Source organism: Sphaerodactylus townsendi, linkage group LG05 (assembly GCF_021028975.2).
Source record: "Sphaerodactylus townsendi isolate TG3544 linkage group LG05, MPM_Stown_v2.3, whole genome shotgun sequence".
Lineage (NCBI taxonomy): Eukaryota > Metazoa > Chordata > Lepidosauria > Squamata > Sphaerodactylidae > Sphaerodactylus > Sphaerodactylus townsendi.
The window spans coordinates 73090234-73115414 of NC_059429.1; the positions used below are offsets into that span (position 1 = coordinate 73090234).

The 25181-nt window shown below is 43.2% G+C and overlaps 1 protein-coding gene across 1 annotated transcript; it reads left to right on the forward strand.

Moving 5' to 3' along the window:
- Window positions 1–1387: 1387 nt before the first annotated feature.
- On the forward strand, window positions 1388–19547 carry PLK3 (polo like kinase 3). Its single transcript, XM_048498816.1, has 15 exons — window positions 1388–1709; window positions 8001–8108; window positions 8210–8326; window positions 9256–9385; window positions 9835–9922; window positions 10945–11040; window positions 12303–12501; window positions 12970–13096; window positions 14176–14285; window positions 14416–14533; window positions 15353–15436; window positions 16110–16272; window positions 17026–17155; window positions 17660–17770; window positions 18025–19547. Exons 1-15 carry the CDS (start codon window positions 1515–1517, stop codon window positions 18217–18219), a joined length of 1971 nt encoding a protein of 656 aa, XP_048354773.1. The 5' UTR covers window positions 1388–1514; the 3' UTR covers window positions 18220–19547.
- Window positions 19548–25181: the final 5634 nt, after the last annotated feature.

The following is a 25181-nucleotide window of genomic DNA, read 5'->3' on the forward strand; positions in this document are numbered from 1 at the left end:
AAGAGTGGTAGAGAAAAGAAAGAGCAACTTTTACCTGGATGGGGTTGTTTTTTTTAGCAAGTCTACATCTGCTACATAAAAACAGAATTGCAAACTGACCCAAAATAATCACCCTTGTGCTTTTAACAGCAACTTGAGCTGCAGAACTGCAGAAATTAGAAGTGAACCATTTCTGTTGAGACAAATATGTCCAACTATTAATATGCGTGCATCAAACTGTTCTTAGAGGTACCACTATAGAAGCTTTTTGAAAAAGTAGCAACCCAATTCAAAAAAGGAAATAAATAAAAAAAAAAACCTGTGGAGAAACAGTGTATTTCAGCAGCAGCAACAGATAATCCAGCAGGGGCTAAAACAAGCTCAGCAATGCACTGTGGTGTATTTACATATGTGCAGTGATATATTCAATCTCTTGAATCATTAATAGAAAAAAATGTATTTTATTTCTGAAATCATATTGATAACCCCCTCCCCAGCCCTGTGCGTTCTCTCAGGCACCAGTAAAGGGTACTCATTTCCTTCATATATGTTTTGGCCTGGCAAAACGGCAATATTTTGGATGAATTAACCACGCAGTATTCAGTATGATCCTGTGAATATTTAGACTTATTTAACTTCTTCAGAATATTTCTGTGCTGCTTTTAGAGTCCAGGTTTTCCCTTGTTCAACATTAATAGGGGTGGCTGAAAACAGAAGTAAATCCCACTGAAACGTACATGGTTAGGATGAGGTTGAAATTAATTTTTTAAAAAATTCCCTCACTTTCAACTGTTCTGGAATATTTCACATGGTACATATATTGAAGTCTCAAATCATTGTCAATTTTAAAGGAGGGAAAAAGCTATCCTGTTTCCTTCTCTTTCTTAACTCCTATAATCTGCAGACTGCAAATGAACACACATGAGGAATTTTTAGCAAACTTAGTGGTTTAGAAAATACTATCTTATGGATTGAAAAACCAAGCACAATTTATAAGTTAGGCAAAAATGGTCTTAAATAGCAGATGGAATCCGCATGATCAGTTGAACTAATTCTCTTCTCTCCCTCTAGGGTTAACATTGTTCCAGGCCTCGGAGGAAGAAAGGAGAGAGAAAGCAACTCTCTCTCCCCACTTCCTTTGTATGTTCCCTTTTTAATTTCCTTTTCTTCGCGCACGGAAGACTCACAAGTATGTCCCTTTAAAAAAAATCATACTCAGCGGCTGTCTGTTTAAGAACTAATCCCAAGCATGTCCTTTTGGGGGGAGGTGGAAGTTCAACAGCGGCGTTTTCTTTAAGATCTAGCTCCGCCCCCAAACTGAAGGGAGGGGTTCCCTATTGGATGACGTCTACCGCTCCCATTGATAAAAGCGCCGGGATTCCCCGGGCGTGGGTAGAGCGAGCACAGAAGTTCGGCAGCCGGTGCTGCGCCACGTGGATTTGCGCGCGGCTGCCCGGAGGTCTTGGGCCGAGGGCTGACCAGTCCCGCCGCCGCCTCCTCCTCTTCCCGCAGTAAGGGATCCACCCTCGTTCGACATGGATCCCGCGTGTTTTCTCCCGACCCATCAGTTCCTTGGCAGCGCACTGGGCTCGGACTTGTGTAAGCTTTCTCCGACCTCCGCTTCATGTAAAGCCGGCCGGCCGGATCCACCTAAAACGATCGACCCGACCCGCGTCATCACTGACCCGGTTTCTGGCCGGACTTACAGCAAAGGCCGTCTGCTTGGCAAGGTATGTAGTGGTGCAGGGAGTGTGTTGGGGAACGAAGGCCCCGCGAGGGTGAGTTGATGAACCACTTAATGCGGTTTTCTGTCCCCTTAAGCAGCCTGGCTCCCGATGGCGCCGCTCTCGTTAGCGTGGCCGTTCCTGCCTGCCGCCCTTAGGATGCGGGGATCTTGCTGCAATTGTGTTGCTGGTCTGTGCTGGTGACTGTGAGGACAGACGCGGAGATGTTATTCCAGCTGAGGTGTTGTTGCCCATTGCACCACTCTTGTAGCCCGCCATGATCGGGAAGCGAAGGGCGCCGCTGCCTTCTGCAAGGCTCGCTCCGGCCAAGCGGCGCCCTTTTGGTTCCCCATCTTGGTGCGGGTGGCCTTCGCAGCTCCTCGGATGCCTTTGCCGGTGTCTGCTCTCTCATCTTCTGGTGATGCGAAGCAAACATGCTCGGGCGTAACAACCTCCCCCCCCCCCCCCCCCCCCCCCGCCTCCTAGGCCTTGTATGAAGTGGGAGGTGGACTTAAAGCCAACCCTACTATTCCACCCCCAGCTTTTTTATGCGTTACCCTCTGCACTTTATTCCTTTCCTCTCTACCCCGGGAGGGAGAGAGCTTTCAGCCCTTTTTCTCCCCCCCCCCCCCCCCCCCCACACACACACAACTGGAGGACATGGACTTTTCAGTAATGGCTCGGCTGCTGAATGGAGGGGGACTGTTGCGAATTTGCAGCCTTGTAAAATGTTTGCAGCCTTGCAAAATGTTATTTCTCGGGATTTCTGTCCCCCATATTCCGAGGTGACTGGGAAAGCTACCGGTATTTAAATTGGTAACGTATTTAATGAATGTTTGCCATAGCTTTTGGAACCTGTGGAACTCCCTTAGTTAAGGCTGACCTGAATAAGTGATCCCTCTTGCCTCCTGTAGGAGTTGAGAGGTGAGCTGAGTTCACCAGTGGATTATGAGGCAATTTCTTGTGGACTGTTTGGCACTTTGATTCTTCCAAAAGCTTCTGGGCCAGATGGCTGTTGCTGTGATCCACTGAAGCTGGGTGATAGTGGGTAGAGCACATGTGTAGCAAGTACAAGATTCCAGTTTCAGTAGCTGGCATTCTTACTATCATGATCCCAGGTCACAGGTGCTGGGGAAGGATTTTTCCTCATCACAGAGTGCTGCTGCTAGTCAAAGCAGGCAGGCTTCAGTTAGATGAGCTGGTGAGATAACAGGTATAGATTATAGAAGATAGTTTCATAGGAGGCATTGCTGATCACAGGATTGAAGCAGGGTGCTTTGAGAGATGAGCGATCTCATACCTGTCAAAGTGCTTGAGTGTGCCTTTTTTACTTTGTCAAATTAAAATGATCTGTGGATTTTAGCAAACTAAACAGAATGTTCAAGATTGAAATCTGCCCATGCTTACCTCTGTATGCAAAGCAGAAAGGCCTGATAAGGGCTGCCTAATCCAAATTATTAGCACCCAACCATACTCAAAACAGGTGTTGAGAAAAGTGTGTAGTGAATGCTTGCAACTATTAACTGATTCCTGTACCATAGAGTTTATACCTTTTCAAGGAGGCGGAGCTGTTGTAATTTTGTGTTTACAGTGATAGACTTAGATCTGAGTTCTCTTCAAGGGAGTCCGATTTTGATGAAGCCTCCTGGAGTGGTTTAGGCAGACTCCTCCTGCCGCTGTGGCCATTTTGGGGCTGTGCTGCCCACACTGTCAGAATTCTGAAGATGCACACTGGCTCAAAAAGGTTGGGGACTCCTCGGCTGGTTGCTTAACAGCCTTAGCGTGGAAGTATAAGTTTCTGGTCATGATTAGAAGACTTCTGTCTGCAAATCTTAATAAAGTATTTAGGTGTTGCTGGAAGAAGGCTGTATCCATGGCCTTCAGGGGGGAGGGGGGAAACCCTGTCTACTGAAAACCCAAAGGTCAGTCACTGACATTTAAGCAATAGCTGGGCTTGGTTTTTTTGTCTACACAATGACGAGATACTCGATCTGGTCTGTCTGTGTTCCGCTTAGATAGTATTTGTTTTTTTGCTTCTTCCCAATAGTTCCTTCCCAATAGTCCATGACCTGTACCCAGGGGCCTCAGAGCTTTCAGTCAGGATATAGATAAAAGCCTTATGATAATGACCTGAAGGACCTCACGAACTTACATACATTCACACACTCTGTGTAATGTCCAATATGAAGAGTCCTGGAGATCTTTACATTTTGCACATTACATTATGTTTTGGCTAGTCCTCAGTACAGCTGTTTTACAATGCTGTTTCAAAATTTGTGAACAGTCTGCAAAATATGCAAGAGCTGAAGGGAAGATGGGCATGGCTTCAGTGGCTAAAGAAGGGGCTTTGATGCTCTGGCTTTCACTATTAATCAGCTTTTACATGATCCCACTGTGCTCATTGCCCAGCAAAACAACTCTTTGCCCAGTTTCTGGAGTTGCTCCCAGGTCTGCAAATAGATCAGAAATATCAGTTTTTCTTACTCAAATGATAAAACCCATTCCCTTACTTTAGTATAACTGGGGGCGGGCTACAAAGTGGTGAGAATTTTATAATATACTTCCATAAGGACATTTGTAAATTCAGGAGCTCTACTAGTCTAGTGGGAAACTAAGACTGGAGCATGCCATCACTTTAAGGGTTACAACGTTTATTTCATCTTAAGCTTTCCTGAGGCAGAGGTCACTTTGTTGGATGCCTGTCCTATGAAACTAAAGAAATTTCTAACTCAAGAACATGAGTGCTGGATTATAAATCTTGTGTTACTCCTTAAGGTGCTTCTGGAGTCCTGCCTTTTATAGGCATGTGTAAATTTCCCAGAATACTTGTTTTAGCGAGAAATGACTTTCTGACTTATAAAACCTCTTATGCCCACTGAAGGGGAGGGGACAGGGAGACATGCAACAGTGTATACCCAGTAACCTCTCTCTCCTATCGGTGAGCAAAGCTGGCATTTTTCCAAAGATTGTGCTGCAAAGGGGAGTGTCTGTTGGCTGCTTTTGCCCCACATCAAACAGTGTGATGCGTCACCTGGAGAGTTGGCTCATCATATATTGGGGTATCTTCCAAATAAGATATTTACCTTGGGTTGGGCTGCTAGTGAGTCTATTCTGTTCTCACTAGATCCTTTTGGATGATGTTGTCTGGAACTGTTTCAGTAGCAATACCCAAGCTAGATTCCTTCACACTGAAACTGGTCCCTCCTTGTTTCAGAATGTTGTATAGGTGTGAGGCTTATTTTCAGTAATGCATACAACGTACTTGCTTCAGTGCTGGAAAAACCTGTCTCTAGCATAACCTTTTAGTGTGTGGTTGTCCTGTGAGCAAGGCTTATGCACACCTTGGAGAAAACATCATGATGCCAGTGGGTGGGGAGAGGCCCAAAGGAATAATGCCAACTCCAGAGTACCAAAGTGGTGCATCCAAAGTAAAATATTTGAGTGTGTTCATTAAACCACAGATAGAAGATAAAGGTGTTTGCAGTCAAACTGATCAAAAATATCCACCTGTAAGTTGATAATTAAGTGTAATACAATGAGGCATAATACTCACATTTTAGTTAATTTGCAAATAATTACAAAATGCTTGCAAAATATACAACGTATACTACAACCCCCAGGCTTGACAGTATCAGCTGTCTTTTAAATATAGTAAGAAGTAGAAGAGAAAAAGAGAATTAGATTGAATAAAACTTAGCTTAATTAGGTACCATAATTCTGACAAATTTGTAGGTAAGCCATATAATTCAAACATTTGTGAATACCAATTTTGTTGAAATTGTGAACCAATTGGTTTCAATGACTGTTCAAAAGCCAAACAAAGAATTGGCCATAAAATGTTGTTTCTCAAAAAAAAATAATGATGCTCCTTTGGGTCCTTTTTGAATTCTTAGCAAGCCATGCATCTGACAAAAGGTGTATTATGTGGTATTTGGCAGTGAAAACCTGTCACACAGTGGAGGGGAAGAAAGGCTTCATTTGTACTGCCCCTCAGGGTAAGATGATGGCTACTCTGTGCATGCAACATGGAGTGTTCCTGAAGTCCCTTTTGATCCCTGAAAAGATGGTTTCCTGGATCACGAGGCCCATGTGGAAGAACAGGCCTGTGGCCTGTGAAATTCTTCTTCCCTTTTCAGCAGCTCCAGACATAGCAAGGAAATGGGTCTATTTCTTCCTCTTGTTCCCTGTCGCCTCATTACATTGTTTCTGTAATTACATTTTATTATTTCCTATCCCTTCAACCGTAGGTTGGTAGAATTTAGAAAAAGAAAAACAACAAGTCAATAATGATTGAATACTACAACTATTTAAAAACATGTGTGAGAAATTTGGCAACATCTCATTAGACAAACGATTTCAAGACAATTACCAGAACACTGAATATCAGAATTAACAAAATTCCAATATATCATGCCTGACAGTAATGAAGGATAATGTAACTACCACAAATGTCTGCAGGACAGGAATCGGCTTCCAATTACAGCAGCAGAGATGGCGTAACCTTTTTTGGAGCGCTTTTCGAGTGCCCAGGTTGCCATGAAACCACTTCGATTCATCGGCCTAAGTGCCAACACAGCAATTCTTAACCTGAATAAATTGAGGTTTGGTTTAAAGAAAAAATATGATTTTAGGCTAAGAGGCGTAGGTTACTCCGGGAGTGAAAAGCTTGGTGGTAGTTGGTGACCGGCTTTGCTTTGAAATAAATCCACATGCAACTCTTCCAACTGGTTGAATCCACGACCCTAGGAGAGGGTTTACTTCCAGGAAGCGAAACCTCGTCATGCACAACAATCGAAGCTTACTCGGAGCAAAGGATCGCGCTTTAGTTCGCAAGAAAATCGGTCAGCGTTTAACAGTTTTCTTAACCCAGCAGGGTTACTTTCATAGCTTCCCCAAAAGCGAGGGTCATAAGTTTAATGCTAATCAAAATCAGGGCCAATTATTGAGAACCAATGCGCCAGCTCTTAGGTGTGTGTAATGTTGGGGGCGACTGAAACGTTTTGCCTACAGGAAAGGCTCTTGAGTGCCACCTCTGGCACCTCGTGTCATAGAGGTTGTGCAACGCTTACTTTCACTGCAATCCAGGAAGCAAATTGTAACTTGATAATAACATTAAGTGCTTATATTTAGGGGTTTACATAATGATCAGATAATTGGCAGCTTTAAAACAAGTAGTGGGGATATATCCATAATACAGAAAGGACCACTTCCTATACAAATCAGTAAGCAGCTCACTGACCTACATGGCTGTTCTTCACATCGGACCTACAAACCTAGGAATGATCCCACTGAGAACAGGTACGAGTAGTAGGAATGGTGGAAATAGTTTATGGAGAGTTGGATACTGCCCAGTGAGCTTAAGTTACAATAGGGTAGACTTTGGTTAAACGTTGGGAGAACTCTCCTAATGATGAAGGAATCTTTCACTTCCTGGAAGTTTTCACAGAGACTGGGCATCCATTTTGGGGAAATGTGGTAGCTTTAGATTTCTTGCATTAAAGAGAAAGCTGGATGATGACTCTTGTTTGCTGGAAGAGTAGAATGTATGGGTCTTTAGACTTCTTGTCAAATTCCATGAAAATGTACTTAATCTAAGCAAGGGGGTGCTAAACAAGCATACGATGATTGCAATATGGATTAGAACTGAAGTCTGAATTGTATAGCTCTTCTTAAGTGCTGCTGGGTGTGTTCTGGGGGTGCTTCTTAAGGGTGAGGTCATGCATCCAAACTGTTGGCTCCGCGCACCTGGTTTAGCTCCCATTTTGGTAGTTTTTTGCTTGATGTGATAAGGCAGTGTTTTTTGACACATGCTTCTTTTACCGAGATCACGTGGGTTTCATGGCAATTGCACTTAGACTCATTTTTCCTGGGGCTTATTCTGCTGTTATTGCAGATTTAATTGGTCTTGGTTCTCACACTACTCTTAGTAAAATGAATGCTAGAAGGAGTACAAAGGGCATATTTGGGGGCCAAATTGTGGTCTCTTTATGAATGACAAACATTCTCCATTGATTTGATAGAATTTAATAAATAAGGACTCATGAATTGCTTAAGGGAAGTGTGTGTTGAAACTGCACTGGCAAATGTTTTCAAGCTGGCTTAGCAGATTGGTTTGGGTGCCACATGCTTGAATGAAACTGACTCAAGATCTTAAGCCACTTTGTTCAAGGTCTTACAAGGATGCAGGTAGTTCCATCCCCAATAATCAGTCACTGAGAATCTTCAGATAAGTCATGCAAGGGTTACCAACAGGAAACGTCTATAATCTATTTTTACAACAGCTTCTTTTTTTGGCAGGGAGGATTTGCAAGATGCTATGAAATGACTGACCTCTCCAGCGGCCGGACCTATGCAGTAAAAGTCATTCCTCACAGCCGAGTGGCTAAGCCTCACCAGCGTGAAAAGGTGTGTGGCACAGAAGCACCGTGGGCACAGTAAGGCAGTTTTCCAGTATACATCCAGACTCTCAACAGGAAAATTTGCTGACTCACTACTGTTTCTTCCAGATCATCAATGAAATTGAGCTGCACAGAGACTTGCATCACAAACACATTGTGAAGTTTTCTCATCATTTTGAAGATTCAGAGAACATTTACATCTTTCTCGAGCACTGCAGCAGAAAAGTGAGTCCCAGATTTCTCTGTGCATCACTGTCTCCTCTTGGCATACTTAACCTACCACCTGATGCTTCTGCCTTCCTGTTTGTCTTAGCTTTACAGCCTGTGGCATTGTTCTTGGATGAATAACCAAAAAACTTAGTATAAAAGTCTTCGTCTTTCACAAGTCTCACCCAGCTTTGTTGTGGGAGTTTGTTCTTGCTTTGGCTGCTGTTATTAGTGGCACTTTGTACCTATTTGCGGTTGCTGGAGAGCTTTGTTGCGAATTTCAAACACTTGTATTACTTAAAGAAAATGTCAGCCATAGGAAATTTTAACAGCTTTGACTGCTCCTGGTATAGATCAGCATTAATATAAAATTGTATAACTGTTTTGATAGAGTTTCAGTTTTGAATTCATTCCAGGAGCTAATTTTACATTTGGTGTGTAGCTACCTGCATTTTAGCTTTTGTTTGGCATGTGATTGTTGCCTATTGGTGTACTTCCATTACATTATTTCACATTGATTAGAGTTTCTTGCAGTGTTCTTATGAATCTTGTCTGCAGAGTTCATGTATTGGAAGGTTAAAAAAACTGTCAGGAGTTAAGGTCTGCTTTGCTTGCCTGTAATAAAAGGGGCTCATGCTTGATATACAGATCTGAAAGTAGGCTTCTGTTGGTGAAAGTGAGAGGAAATGTTAAAAACCAGCTAAAGTTCAGAGGTTGTTGGGAGGGGGGGACAACCACTTGGGGCGAAGGTATGGGATGATAGGAGGCTGGGAGCACTTGCCCAGTCATGGTGCTGCATCTATGCTGCGGGATGTCAAAAGGTTAATACAAAGGTTTGTGTTCAGGCATTTCTGTGTGTGATGCAGGACAAATAGCAGTCTATTCCCAAATAACTGATTTTCTTCTCTGAAAGTGTCATCTCCTTATATAAACTCTTTTTCTTCTAGTCCTTGGCTCATATCTGGAAATCCCGACATACTCTTCTGGAGCCAGAGGTTCGATATTACCTCAAGCAAATCATTTCTGCCTTGAAGTACCTTCATCTTAAGGGCATTCTACACAGGGACCTCAAATTAGGTGTGTACATTATGACTTGTGTAAATGTAAGAAGCTGAAATAAATCTTCTAATCTCACTCTAAATTCGTCTAGCAACTTGCATAACTTAATGTGCATTGTTGTAGTGGCATTATTTGAGCTTCCGGTTTGGAATATATTAATCTCTTGAATGGTAGGGAGTGTAAAGTATAGCACCGCAGGGTGTATAAGGTGAGAAAATTGTGGTGTATATTAGCATGAGAGGTATGTTGGAATGCAAAGCTCAAAATTGCTCAGTCCAAAGGTCTCTTCAGCAAGCAGCATCTAATTTCCTTCTCATTTAGTTCTAGAAATGTGACACTTCTGTATTAAAACGATTAAAAAGTAGAGATTCTGATTGCTGAATCCTATATTAGATCTTGAAGTTCTGTTCTGTGTGGAGCGAGGGTTGTGATCTCTATAGCCATATAACACCTGCCTTCTGCTCCAGGTAACTTCTTCATCAATGAAAATATGGAGTTGAAAGTTGGAGATTTTGGTTTGGCTGCCCGACAAGAACCTGCAGACCAGAGGAAAAAGTGAGTGTCTAGAATGATATCCTCTCTGGAATTGTGTCTAAGCTTACTCTAGAATAATAGTGAAGAGGCTTCTTCTATAGTGCCTCTGTGTCCTGTCACCCCACTCTTACAGCTGTGTAGGGGCTCACAGTACAACAGGCACAAGTGGAGCTAGAGATAGACTCCTTTGCTTCAGCTGGAACTTGGTGGCCAAAGGAACAATGCAGTCACTGTATATGTGGGTATGTGTAAGGCAGAGGCCTCCTGTTTGGATAGTGAAGGGAAACAATGCCAACCTTATCTTGGGTTATGCCTCATGCAAACTGTCAATTCTGCCTGCTCCAGTGGATGGGGAGGGTGAGCATGCAGGGCTGAAAGGAGCTCTAGAGGGCAAGGGCGCATCTAAGCAAATGAATGGTAGCTGGGTGAGCCACCTCGGGCAGTGGATCAGGTGGTCATACTGCTAATCCGGAAGCTGTAGCTGAGGCTTCTGACAAACCAGTTTTTTGGAGCGAGATCCACTGGTATTGCTTTTTGATTGTGATTGATCATTGGGGCTGTTAGAAAAGGAAATACACTGAGACAAATAGATCAGAATCCCTGCTGCAGGTTGTGTTGTCAGCTGAGAGTCAATTTTGTGGTTTTCTTGACGTCATTTAAGTCTTGATGAGCCTTTGCTTATGCATTAAAGTACACGAGGAAGTCAATCTTCACTGCTTATAGAAATTTTTAAAGGGTAATTTTGAAGTCATAAATATATATCTACTTCATAAGTTCAAGACCATCTAAGGATCCCTTTTTTGGGCTTATTTGAACTCTCTGTTGCTTCCTCCTGGGTACCTGATTCTGGATCTTTGCAATAGCAAGATAGACACCTGATTTAATTTGGGGGTCATTAATCATAATCATTTGTGTTGGGTGATTTCCTGAGCAATAGGGATACTTCCTTTGAGGTAATGAATCAAATGGGGGGGGGGGGATTTGAGAAATTCTGGTGTCCCAGCAGCAGTTATGCTTATGTTCATCATGCTCTCCTTTCCCAGGACTATCTGTGGTACTCCCAACTATCTTGCGCCAGAAGTGCTACTTCGGCAAGGACATGGGCCAGAGTCAGATGTATGGTCTCTAGGCTGTGTCATGTAAGTCTAAAGTTTGAATGCTAGAGGTGGCTGTGCCCTTCTGTTAAATCAGACCTCCAAAAATGGTCATTCCTTCACTGTTATCTTCTGGTTATGCTTGGAGCAAACTCCATATCAGCATATTAAACAGCAGGAAAGAAATTGGTCTTACAAAACCCAATAGGGAGCCAACAGAATATTGGGGGCATTTGTGAACTATGCTGCTGGTAACCTGCCTCCATGTTCTGTACCGGCAAAACTTCTAAAAAGCTTACCACAGGTTTCCCCAGAGTGCATGATGCAAGGAAAGCTAGTTCCTTTCCCCTATGCTTATAGCAAAATCAGATTTCCAGTTGATAAAAAGTGCTCAACCCACCAAGGTATTCTGGACTTCCTGCCCCAAAATGGAACTGGTGACACCTCAAAGCTGTACATCTGAGTGACTCCTGCTTTGCCGGTTCCATCAGTGATTGGGAGGCCTGACCTGCATATCATACAAACTGGATACCAACTGGTCCCTTGTTAGATGTTGCCACACCATAGTTTGTCCTCAAGTAGTTCTTGCAGTATTATTTTGAGCTAATTTTCATGAGTGACATTTTGGGCTGTGTGTCGAGTGGACAGTTTGAAGACAAGAGACGCTCAAAGCCTCATACTATCTACTCTCCTGTTTCTGCTGAAGAGTAATTATAATGGAAAAAGTGGTTTGCCTGTGGTACACAGTTGGCTATTCAACCTAGATGCTTCTGAACAGCTTTCCGGAGTATGTCTTCAAAGTCATTTGAGTTGTCAGATCTTTGCTCCACTTAGCCACAACTTCCTGTTTAAACTTTCCATTTACTGCTGTGTTGGCAGAAACACATGTCTCCGGTGTGGGGGGAGGAAGTAGCAAGGATTTGAGTGAGCAGCTGATGATGCAGAGGACAGATTCCATAACCACTCCCGTCTCTTATGGTTTCACTTTGCTTGGGTGCAGGGCAATTTACCTCGCTGGCAACCCCTAACTTAAAAGGCTGTTGGCTCTAAGCCGATGGGGAGTGACTGTCTCCTGCCAGCCGGATGTGCCTCCGGTCTGCTAGTACCTGGAGCAGTAGCAGTACTTCATGAGCTTTATTACAGGGAATGCTTAAATCTGGGTGTTGCCTCATTTCAACTTCCTCTGAAGCTGCTGCTGAGTCATGTGCAGATAAGATCATGCCGTTGTTGACTTGTAGAGAAGCTTTCTTCATGAATATCCTTGACATTTTGCCATTTACCACCACCTTTCCTTTTCATCTTCTCAGGTACACTTTGCTATGTGGAAATCCTCCCTTTGAAACATCTGATCTAAAGGAGACCTACAAGTGCATCAAGCATGTGACCTATACACTTCCAATAATCCTCTCCATTCCAGCCAAGAACCTGCTTATGGGCATCTTGAAACGCAACCCACAGGAACGTTTAACATTGGAAGAAATCTTGGACCATGAGTTCTTCACCAAAGTGAGCAGCGGTCTTCTCAGTGCATTACTTAATTCTTGGTGGGGCTGTTGTCAGAATAGAAAACAGTCGGGGTATAGTGCACAGAGTGTTTTGTACTCCCAGAGGCCAGGTCATTGGATGAAGCTTCTTATTGGGCCCCACCATTATAAGGATGGTAAGTGTCCCTCTTAATAAGGGTGTTGGCTTCTGGAATCTGGCCTAGATTGCAATTTAGGTAATTACATCCTGCTTCTAATTAGCTCTTATAGCCTCATATGTCATTACTTCTTGCTCTTCCCTTTGTGGCTGGGCAGCCTGACTTGCATCCTTGCCAGGAGTGCATTTCATCAGAATTGCTCTTACAATTGGGGAAAATGGCCAAATCTAGTCAATGAGCAATAGGTACCTGAACACAAGTTAGTAGGACTGCCACCTACTTCTGCATGTTGCTATCTAGTTCATCTCGGCTAATAGTGTTGACTTTTCTAGGGATACACACCAGATAAACTTCCACCCACCAGCTGTGTGATGGTGCCAGAGCTGAACCCCCCCAACCCTGCCAAGAGCCTGTTTGTAAAGGTGACAAAGACTCTCTTTGGAAAAAGGAAACCCAAAGGTAAGCTTGTTCTGGATCCAAAGAACTAACACAGGGGTCCCCAAACTATGGCCCGGGGGCCAAATGTGGCCCCCTGAAGGCATTTATCCGGCCCGCCAGGCATGGTGGCGATGGCTCCATTCATGTGCAGTGGGGGCTCGAGGGAGAGGAGGAACTGGCCCCAACGGCTGTTGATTGCAGTTACATGATGGCACCCCCAAATCTCCATGAATTTTCTGACCCAGAGTTGGAAACCTTACATGTGGCAACGCCTGCTCCACCCTTCCCTCTCAGCTACTCCATGTGTTGCTCTCAGGCTTTCTGTTCCGCCTCACTCCCATTGGCAATCAAGCCGGAAGCTGGTGAATCATTTCAAGCCATGGCTGCTAGGGAGGAAAGAACCCAGGAAGATACCTGATCTTGGGTTAGATAGAATGCCTCATTGGGAAAGTTCTGCTTTTTTTTTTTTACAGGGGAAGGTATTCCACAGCCTCCCCAACAATATTTGGAGCCCACCCTGTACTTGACATACTTTGGTCACTGTTCTAAAAATAGACCATGACAGAAAGGCTGAAAGGTGAAATCAAACATTTTACAATCATTTGTGCATAGGAATTTGTTCATAGTATTTTTTAGTCCGGCCCTCCAACAGTCTGAGGGACAGTGAACTGGCCCCCTGTTTAAAAAGTTTGGGGACCCCTGAACTAACATGTCATTCCTGGCTTGAAACTGCGTAGTGGTGGTCATCTGTGTAGTGGTGGTCATCTGATCTTTTGGCTGGGGTGGGGGAAACTCATAGGACAGGCAGCATACTGAATATTGTGGCTTGTTTATCGTCTTAGACTCAAAATGTGGGGAAAGTGTTGCAACCAATTCCTAAACAATTTTGCCACTTGAGCAGGCCTAGAAGATAAAATCAGTGCTTATTGCTAACAAAAGAAAGATATGTGTAAAGAGACAAAAATCAGATGCTTGCTTTTAACACACCCCAGTAGTTAGTCTATTATGGCCATTTTCCTAAAAGATAGCTGACATACTTGAGTTCAACAAGGCCTGTCTCATCTTAACGTGGGTTACTAATCCTTCTTTTCCTTTTCTAGTTAAAAAGTGTCCTTCAGAAGAGAAAGATGATATTTCCAAGTTGGTAACAGGCCTTGTGAAGACCTCCATCTGTCGACAGTTGAGTCACAAAACTGTGGAAGGGAGTGAGGTAAGCTTAACTGCAGGAATTCTGTGATGCTTTTGGGGAGGGAGGAAAGAATGGGTAAGGAAGAAATTCTGGGAGCTTCTGAACCTGCCAGGAGCTAAAAGATAGTAAAAGCTCAATTGTTTCTTTGCAGGTCACCCCTCTAAGTGGCCAGAGTCCCAGCTCCAGCCCAGCAGAGACTGTAGCAGAGGAAGGCTCACGGAAGTCTATCTCCAGGTCCATTCGTGGGACAATGGCTAGTAGCTCTGAAGGTCAGAAGGGTTCCTTGGTCTGGTGGAATTGCCTGCTGCTAAAACTTGCTTCAGTGTAGTGTGGTGACCTTCATTCTAAGTTCTCTGGGGTATTAGAGTTCAAGCAAACTATTTCTTAACACTGTGGCTGTCATTCAGCAGTAGCCATTGGCTGCAGTAGCTCAGTAGAACCTTCATGTTCATTGGCAGGTTAACTCTGAATAACATAAGCTAGTTACAGTTGGGAAGGAGTGTTACTTTCACCCCTTCTTAGCTTCTGGAAGCGTTTCTCCTGTCACTGCTGCAAACAGAACATTGACCTTGATGAACTTTGCATTCAGTCCCAGAATGCTTCTATTCAAACCATAGTTTAAAAATGGTTGGTTTGTTTTGATTTATATGTCGTCCTCCCCACAAGGGCTCAGAGCAGCTTACAGCAATAGATATAACATATAAAAATTTGATTTAATAAATCAATTAAAATAGCTATAGTCACTAAAATCTAATCCAAGCTAGATAAAATACATTTAAAATTAAAATCAACTTAAAAACTTAAAATCAGAGTTAAAATAAGACCAGCAACAAATGCTATTAAAAACAGGGGAGTAAGGTTTTAGGGCCAACAACAAGTGTGATTGAGGATAAGAACATTGTTCAACATGATTGTTTCCCTGAAGCCCAGTTCTAGCTCTTGAGTGAGGTCCTCCATTGGTGCAGGTGAATTTCTCTACAATTTCTATCCAGTTTTGAGCTTTCTGTAAGCTGTTGCGAAGCATTCGGGGGGGGGGGGTGCCATTTTAAACTGATCATACCTCACTTATCTATCTTCTCCCTTTTTAGTATTTGAAGACTGTGTTACAGCATCAGCTGTCGTTGAATCTGCCATTGGGCTCTTGAAGAACTGTCTGTCCACCATGCCTCCAGGTAAATATAAGCTCTAAGCTGTAGGAATACTTGGATCTCTTCTGCTTTTCTTTGGGACTGCTGGAAACAGATGGAAGAGCTGTCGTCTTGGAAGTGAATAATAGAGAAGGAAAGTATAGCCAAGGACATAAAACTAAATTCACTTCCCATTTGAAGCCTTAAGTTTATTCAGCCTTCTTGGGACCCAACATTACAGGCATATAAGAATGAGAAGAGCATAGAATTGGGGAGTGAAGATGCCAACACCCTGGTTTCATCATAAGGCTGACGAGAATAGTCTTCTGCTGAAGAGTTTTTAAAGAAGCAGAAAATCCGTCCTGTTACAAACTGTAGGATAAAAGGGCTATTTGCTTTTACAGTATATTTTGTTACTTAGGTAGCTTCCTGGTGCATTTTGTAGCAGAGTCAAAATTGTGAGGGAGGATAGTGTGGGACAACAGTGCTTCACCACACTGTTCTACTATTCTCACGAGGATTGGGTTTCATCACCAAACATATAAGATCCCATAATGGGAGCAGCCATGTCCCTTGGTAGGCCTATTACATGATTTCTAGTATAGGCCTCAGAACTGACAGTAATATGGCCATAGGTTTCATGCTGATGAGCTGTGATGAGTTTTCGCACCTCTCCTTGCCTTAGTTAAGTTAAGTTGTATCTTTGTTCCTTGCACAGCTGAAAGGAATCCGGCTTCCTTGGCTTGCCATGAGCCCTTTGTTTGGGTAAGCAAATGGGTGGACTATTCCAACAAGTATGGCTTTGGCTATCAGCTCTCCAACCGCAGGATTGGTGTTCTCTTCAATGATGGAACTCATATGGCCCTCTCTGCCAACTGGAAGTGAGTAGGAGAAACATTTGTCCAGAGGGTTCAGTTGGACCTAGGAGTTTTACCTGGCACTCTTAGACTGTGTGTTGCTGTGATGAAGCAAATAGCAACATAGGTATAGAAGCAAATCCTAGAAGAGCTGAAGGCTGGAGAAGGGAACTGGGGTAGCGAAGGTTGTCTGTACATAAAATAAGGTGGAAAGCATAAATTGTATCCCTGGAACCTATCCACCTTGAGCAAATAATCTCAGGTTCATAAAGAGCAGTCTGTTTATTGTGGGAAGTATATTTTCACCTTGAGATACTATAGATGCTGGAGGTAAAAAGGTCTGGAACATGCAGAGTTGTGTTACAAGCCTTCCTGTAGAGCAGCAGGAGGTCAGCTTCCACAAGTTAAAGCACCTCTTGCTATTCACTTGCCCCGACGTAGGAAGGCAATTTCTCCATTTGCTGCAAAACTAGGTGTCTGCCTTTTGTACTTTAATCCAGTTCTTTCAGGGTCCTTATGGCAGTATATGTGGGTTTCGCCACCTTCTTTTTGGTCTTTACAGACATATAAAGGCTAGGGTGTGAGGTCAGGCTGTGAGTGATGGCATAAAGCTCATTGGGTGGGTCTTGACTCAGAATGGGGATTTGAACCTGATTCCCCCACTCACCCAGTCCAACACTAAGTGCCACACTGTGGCTGTCCGAGATATGTGTGACGGTTTGAGACAAGGATTGTAAGCAGATTGGCTCTCATGGTTAATCTTTTCTTGATCTACAGGAAAGTACATTATAACCTGACCAACAGCAAGCATTTCTCCTTCCTGGCTTCTGCAGTCCCTGAACAGCTGCAGGGACAGATGAATGTCCTGCAGTATTTCGCCTCCTACATGGAGCAACATCTCATGAAGGTGAGCCACTCCCAGGCTTTTTGTATTCAGCTTCACTGGTTAGTCTAGAGGCATATAGACCTAACTTTCCTCAAAGACTTTTGAAGGGCACAACTTAAATCTAGACAAAGACTACAGAATTTCTCTCTCAACATTTGTGCTCTTTTTCTCTCTCAGTCAGTTTCTAGCTAGCAGCTCTCCCACCTGAAGGGAGCCCCTGTATTCCTTTGACTGCATTCCTACTCATGTCCACATGGCTATGACTTAATAATACATAGATTAAGGAAGCCTGACCTGCAGGATGAAAAAGCAATTTCCTTTAGAGTTAGCACATTGATCCTGTGAATTTGGCCTGTATTACTCACCTGTATTACTCAACTGCATCCAATGCATTCCAGGCAGTTACTAACCACTCAGTGTCTTGGCAGTTTTACTGAGTAACTGCTGAAGTAGGCTTGGGCATTGTTATAGAAAAGCTCTTGAAAGGGCTGATTCCCCTGCCCTTATCACTCCCTCTCTTCACAGGGAGGAGACTTGCCCAGCATAGACGAAGCTGGACAGCTGCCACTGCTGCTCCTACAATGGGTGAAGACTGATCAGGCCTTGCTGATGCTCTTCAGCAATGGAACCTTCCAGGTAAGTAATGCTCTGCTGTCCTTCAAGCAGACACTCTGAGAGCACATTTAAAATTCTGAAGCATCCAGGGTTCTCATAGACTACTTTACATAAAGCCTGTTGGGTTTGGCAGATCTCCTCTTTTTCATATCTGAAAGGGAAAGGAACGCAATTCTGGTGTATGTTGATGAATTCTCAAAGGGTAGAGCCTGTTAGATGGGAGCAGGTGCTAGACATGCCTCAGTACTCATGGCCAATATGCTCCATCCTTCCAGGTGAACTTCTACAATGATCACACCAAGGTGATCTTCAGCAAGCCTGACCACTCTTGCCTTCTCACCTACATAAACCGTGACAGGAATTCTTACTCCTACAAGCTCAGCAGTATTGCAGAATTTGGTTGCTCACCAGAGCTTCAACATCGACTCAAGTACATCCTCAAATTGCTACTTGAACAAGCAGATGCCTAAAGCTGCAAGATAGGAGGACCTTTTGTCTCCTTGTCTCTGTCCTTCCGGGATCAGTGTTAATGGCATAAGAAGTATAATTGCTGAGATTGTCACAATCCTTCTACAGGGAATGTCTAATCTTCAGGAAAGGCAAAACTTCAAACAAGAACTGCAAGATGTAGCTCTGAATACATTATCTCTGGACCAACCTCTCAATGCTTATCTCCAAACTGACTTTTTAATTAAGGATTTGCACTTCATTTGACATGACTGCTCCAGTCCACAGTAGGGAGGAGGTGCAGGGATGGAAGTTAAATGCCTTAAGTGTGAGTGCACGGTTAGTTGTACACAGTGGAGAAGATGGTGTCTTGTGTATGGGAAGAATGATTACTCTATCCACAGTATGGAAACACTTGAGGATAGATTGAAGGAGGAGGACTTTTTTGTCCAATAAATAAATACCTACTAAGGGCTTGGCATCCTGGAACCTGATGAGTGTGAGGGGCTCAGGTCCTCAGTTGCTCATATCTGAGTGCAGAATTTAAGTTGGCTTCTGTTAATGAAACTGGTTTGGGCATTTGTAATCATTGTCTGCCACAGACTGCTGCGCTGGTTGCAGAGACAACAGCTGTCAATAATTGCTTGGGCCAAATAAAGCTGTGAATGGATAGTGTCTGGAGCCAGTCAGGGAAGGTACGATACAGCTGCACTTTCACAAGTGGCCTTCTGTAAAGTTAGAAGGGAACCAGCGAAAAGGCTTCTCTGCTTGGTGTATCACAGTTGCAGCTAAGATACTGAGGGCAGAGGGGAGCTGTATCTGGTTTTCATGCCAGATGACTGTTTTTAGGAATTGGCAGGTATGAGCTGCTGCCACCCTTAATAAGGGAGGAAGGGTTAGAGGGATGTGAGCTGAATCTTCAGCTTTAAATCAGGGCCAATTCAGGTTTCCAGTGCTGCTGCATAGCACTTGGTGCTGCGAAGATGTGTGTTGCATAATAAACTCTTACACTAATAGGCAAATAGGACTTTTTTGTTTGCTGAGTCTGTGAATTGCCCTATTTTTGCCTCATTTTCTCAGCTGCTTCCTCGGGCTCAAGATTCAGCAGAGGATTTTGTGTATTACTATGGTACAGACTTGAACAGCTTAAACAAAAGCTGCCTGTTTGGTATTTGAACTTTGACAGACTGTTGTCCATTTGCGGAGCTTGAATGGTATAAACGTCTACTGAGACATATTTATGTATTTATATGAATTATTTATTTTGCATTGTGTCCTGTCAATCATGCAGCACCCTGTCTCCAAACTCCAGCAGTTTGATTACAATAAAGTCCTTTTTAATAAAAACAAATATAATTCAGTGCTGATTTGACTTGAAATAGCCCTGCCTGCAGCAAAAAACAATCAGAATAGAAACAGTCTGATCTTCTTCCAGTCATCCAAGAGCCTGTGTTATTCCATTAGTCCAAGTTATAGCACCACATCTATTGAAAACTGTGTACCCTGAAGCAGCTGCTGTCTTAGTAATGGTTAACAGGGAATACCTGTTAAGTATGTAATAGGAGCTGAGGCTGGTTATTGCTCTTGGGTACTTATCGAGGTATCTTCATGCTTCTCCTCTGAATATTCGTGTTCACACAGACACTACTAGGTACATTTACTACTAAGTATGCAGTGACTCTTGTAAGCAGCTTAATACCCAAGGGTGGGAAGCAAGAACCAGGTTCGACCTCTGCCACTATATACACACCCCTAGTTGGAGAGGGCTCAGTGATAGAACTCTCAGTATAGAACTCTTCTATAAATTACATGTTTATTCAACACAAATGATGTGCCCCTATACAGATTCATAGAGTTTGTTTCAGTCCAAAACTTAAATAGTGAACAAAGAAGAAATTTTTGTGGGGACAATACATCTGCTTATCACAAATGCATTGGATAGAGTCTGTGGAATGAAACTGTATAGCAGGGGTTTCTATTTTGCTGAACCTGTGGGCACTTTTGGAATTATGAGAACAGGTGTCATAATAAAATGGCTGAACTTCACAAAATGTCTTGAAATTCAAAGTGAAGCATCCTTCTATGATGGAGGCAGGGTTTTTTTTGCAAATGGGTTTTAAGAATCTTAATGTAAAAGTGGAATAGATGTATCTTGCAGAAGGACTTCAGGTAGGTGCTGCTGTTTCACTGTGAGTCATGGTGAAGGAGGTTTGTGAGCATCTAAAGTATTATTCCATCAACTAAGTAGATTCAATAACAAGACTGTCTAAATGCAGGTGCTTTGTCACAAGTATTCGCCTATGTCTGCTCTATGAGGCTCCTTTGTTTCCTGAATTCTTCCTCATAACATGGAGCTGAACATGCGTGCCAAGTTGCACCTCTTGCAGAACAGCTTCCTAAAAATTTTTTAATGCAGCGTAGCTGTGTAAGGGTGCTGATTTGATTAGACCAGTGGATGAAATGGTGCTTCATGTTTCTTATCAAAATTACCTCATAGCTGCTTTTGGCATGTGAGAGGATAATGCCTTTATAAGGAACCATCTTGTACAGAAGTTTGTTATCTTATCCCACTGCCCCTCCTCTGTTCTTTAAAAATAAGAACACCCGATCCCAGATTTCTCACACTAACTTGTCTCACATACATATGGGAAGCTATAGTTGAATCTTCCAGTAACTTGCCCACATGTAAAGTTGTCTCTGTGGGTGGCCTGTCTTATGACCTATTCAGAACTGCTTTCTAAATACATGATGATCTACAGCAGTTGTATGTGTATAATTAAGGCTTACCTGAGTTCTGTAATTAGTGCTAGGAATGTAAATTAATTTTCCAATGAAAAATAAATTGAACCATCCATTTTAATTGAACCAGAACAAAAGGAAAAGCCTCTTCTGGCACATTCCTTCCCTCCTCCACTCACTGCATTGTAAGTGTCAGCCAGGAACTCTGATGCTTCAGATGCGAACCACAGGAAACAATTCCCAGGCTGCTTGAAGGTTCAAGTTGTCAGACATCTTGAGTGTTAACTTTCCTAGTTGCAGCTGTGATGTATGAGGGCAGGGGTTGAGAGTGGGGAAAATTTTTACTACCTATTGGTCAAGTGGCTGGATTGTGAGGCAGGGCAGCATACCTACTGATTTCTATTTTAATGAAAACATAATAAACTTGTATTATTTTTAAAAGCTTTTAAACAAAAAGCACATCCCCAGTTGCATATCCCAAATCCCCCAGATTCTCTACTCTTATCTGAAAGACCTAAAATGAACTGGACAACAGGCCATACTGGTAGCACTGTCTGGAGTGATTCTCAAGGCTATTGATATGTTGATTATTCAAATGGGCTTGAAAATTCAAAAAATGATCCCTTGGAGGTTAAAGGCTGAGGTGACTCTGTGGTTCCAGAGGGAATTGCAGAGGGTGTGAGGCTCTTGGGGTCCTTACGCTGCTAATGTATGCCATGCAGGCCACAGAGGCTGACCCATCACTCCTCCTGTGCAGAGCTCCTGCATACAATAGCAACCCATTGTCCATGTTCTGTAAATTGAGCTGGATCAGCCACATGTTCTGAATTTCATGGAACACATGTATTCTGGGAGGTCATAGTATGAGCAAGCACAATGTAGAGTGGTGATGCATGAGTATTCCTACAACATTTGTAAAAAGTCCCTACCAGTTTCTTAACGTTTTCTATGTAAAGTGCCTAATCTTCAAAGTAAGAGTCAGGGTTCAAGCTTGCAAGACAGCCCTGTTCTTTTAATGGTGAGTGTCTGTGGACTGGCTGCTATTGTTTACTGGAAGTGGGAAGACTGTCTAGGGTATTTCTTAGAAAGTGTTTTGTTAACCTCCCTTTCTTTTAAAAGCAGACATGGTGACAGAGGAAAAAACACCTACATTGACACATTTAGAGGAGGGAAAAACTACATGACTAAGACTAACAGCACCTGCAAAATATCTCGCTCAGTCTTCCTTTCTGCTGCTTCACCACTGTGTATGAAGCAGATGGTGTCTTTTATAGTGTTAAATGCTACTGTTCAAATATGCTTTTTGGCGTAAATAGGTTTCAAAGCTTGTATGGGATTAAGTTGGTCCAATTATATTTTCTTTATAGATGCTTTCCTCCGCCAGTCGGGAAGGTGGATGTGGGTGGTTCTGAAATCAGCTCTGCTCTGGCAGAGCTGCTAATTTTAATAGGAAATCTCTTTGTTCACATTTTGTGAAAGGTCACATCTATTTAGCGACTCATGAAATCCTAGAAGCAGTACTAGCCCTGTGTATTCTCTCATTTTTGTTGGCTGCTTGTGGAAAAGGACCTGGGGCAACTTCAATGATGTGTAGTTTAAACATCTTACATTCTTGGTATGAGCTGAGCCCAGAGGTGCTTTCTCCCTTGCACTGATCTAAAATTGTTCTACTTTGGAAATTGCTTTGAAGAATTTCCTCTTATGTTCATCACTTCTTGCACTCACATGCTCCCAGCTATGATGGGCAGTTTCTGGTGAGTGTGCATTTCTGCTGCTGGAATCTCCCAGTGACCAGACTAAAATGGAAACCAGCCTTTTGGGAAAGTTAACAGTTATGCTTAAGAGGTACTTGGTGATGATTCCTCCTCCCCTTTCGATGGCCACTGTGAAATTGCTAATATTTTCTGCCACCTCCTTGACTGCACCTGCTCTCCATTATTTTGTTTTACTGCTATTGTTGGTTTGTACACAAAGGAGCTCCCTCTGGGTTGAGGTCTTCAGAGGGATAGAGCCACCTGCTCTGCCTGCTGCCCTGACAGGGCTGTCAGTGGAGGCTTAGTGAAGCAAGTTCTGTGTTCGGGCAGAAACTGGGCAGCTGTTAAGGAGAGGGGGCCTTCACATTGGGTTGCCACCTGGTTGATGATGAATTGGGTTGAGCTTTTTTAAAGGGCAGACACAGCCAAAATTTGCATGCATTTAAATGAATTATCAAATGAATAGTGGCAAGTTTCTTCTCTTATGCAGGAAGGTTTTAAGGCTAGCCAAGAGGGGGTGGGGTATGGAATCTCCAGTGTGTTTAGGACTACAATCTTTGTTTGCTTTGTATACACTGTCAAGTGTTTCTGAGGTGAAGCAGATATTTGCCAAGGCCTGTACTGGATGATTCCTATTTTTAATATTTTTAATTAATTTTCTTCATATATATATGAAGTGTATATATATATGTGTGAAGTGTATGTGTCATATATATATATGTATGTGTGTACAGAATAACAAAGTGAAAGACAAAAAGAATAACCATGAAACAAAGAAAACAACCATAGAAAGGATCTTAATATTCCATAAAATATAAACATACTTGTAGTGATGCACTGCTGACCCAGCAGCACCGTGGTAGAACGTTGGAACACCAACGGACCTACGGCCTTCTGGTCGCGATCTGCTAATTCCCCACTTTACCTCAACCCCTCGTGAGTGAGTCTACGGGTCATGAACTATCTGGTTTCCAGCCACCGGGCGCCCCAGACAAAGGGACAAATGATCTGCCCTCTTTGCGTGAGGTGATTAGGCCCAGACGCTTTACGCTCTTTTCTCCTCGCGATCGTGAGAGCAGCCAGGGTGAGATCATGCATCACATGATGATCTCCCCGCCTCCCGCTTCTCCTCCTCCGGACTCCTCCTCCCGTCCCGCCCCTGCTACACGCCCCCATTAGAATCAACATAATAAAAGGTGCCAGGAACCAGCACGCGGGAGATTCGCTAGGAACACGGACCCCCGCGCTCCCGCTGCTGGCGATCTCCACCAGATGTTATCTCCGCGTCTCGTCTCGTTCTTACGCTGACCACGTGGGTCGACTACAATACTACACTTTTATGAGAGGATCTTCTATCCCGTTTTTTCCCCCATCTAACATTCTGTTCTTTGATCATTTAATTAGCACCCACTGGTATATTTCAATTTAACATTACTTATTAACTATTAACATACTTAACTTATTGATTCAGCCACATACTTAAAATATATTTCTCATTTCTCATCAAACTCCAACTTTGTTTACAAGATTTGTCAGTTTGGCCATTGTAGCCAGTTCTTCTACTTTATCCTCCCAAATTTCTATGTTTAGGCTTCTTTCAGTTTTCCAACTGGATGTTATTATTACTCTGGCAGTTGTGGCCTTTGCTGGATGTTGATTGGGCCATGGTTCCATTGAAATTTTGTTTGAAAATGGCTGAAGGCAGCATCAATAGAGCCTAATCTCTGCCTTTCCTTCAAACCAAGGGCATTCATTTTTGTTCACTTAATTTATATCCCTACCTTTCTCCCCAGTAGGAACCTACAGCAGCTTACATCATTCTCTTCACTTCCATTTTATCATCACAACTATTTTGTAAGTTAGGTTAGGTCAAGAGTGGGTGACTGGCCCAAGATCACCCAGTAAGCTTCCATGGCAGAGTGGGGATTCATACCCAGATCTCCCAGATCCTAGTTCAACACACTACTACTCTACGCTGGCTCTGTTATGGCTGGGGAGGCACTACTGACCCACCCAGACCATGTTTATTTGTCACATGAGATTTAAAAAAATCCAATAAGGGGCTGCCAAATACCCAAGTCAGTTTTGTGCCTCTGACAGCATGCCTGGAAGTAAGTAGGAGTACACCCAGGGCCGGAGCAAGGGGGACCAGCATGTATATACACCCTGCACCCCTGCCATGCCCCCACCCCAGAACGCCCCCGCACCAGCGCGTGCCCAGTGCATCCCCCTTGCGGTGCTACGCCACTGAGTGCATCTGAAGTGATGTGGAGCCTTTGCCACATATGCCCCAGATGTGTCTATAAAGGGGAGACTTTATTCCCCTTTAGAGGTCCTAAATCTGTTACAGCATGGGCTGCATACATAAGAGAACAGAATATGTGAGATGGAATAGTGGAGAGGAAAGAGGGTGATGACTAAGGAGGCAGAGAAATGCATACTAAATGTAGGAAAGTAGGAAGCAGATGACTTAATTTATATCAATATTTATT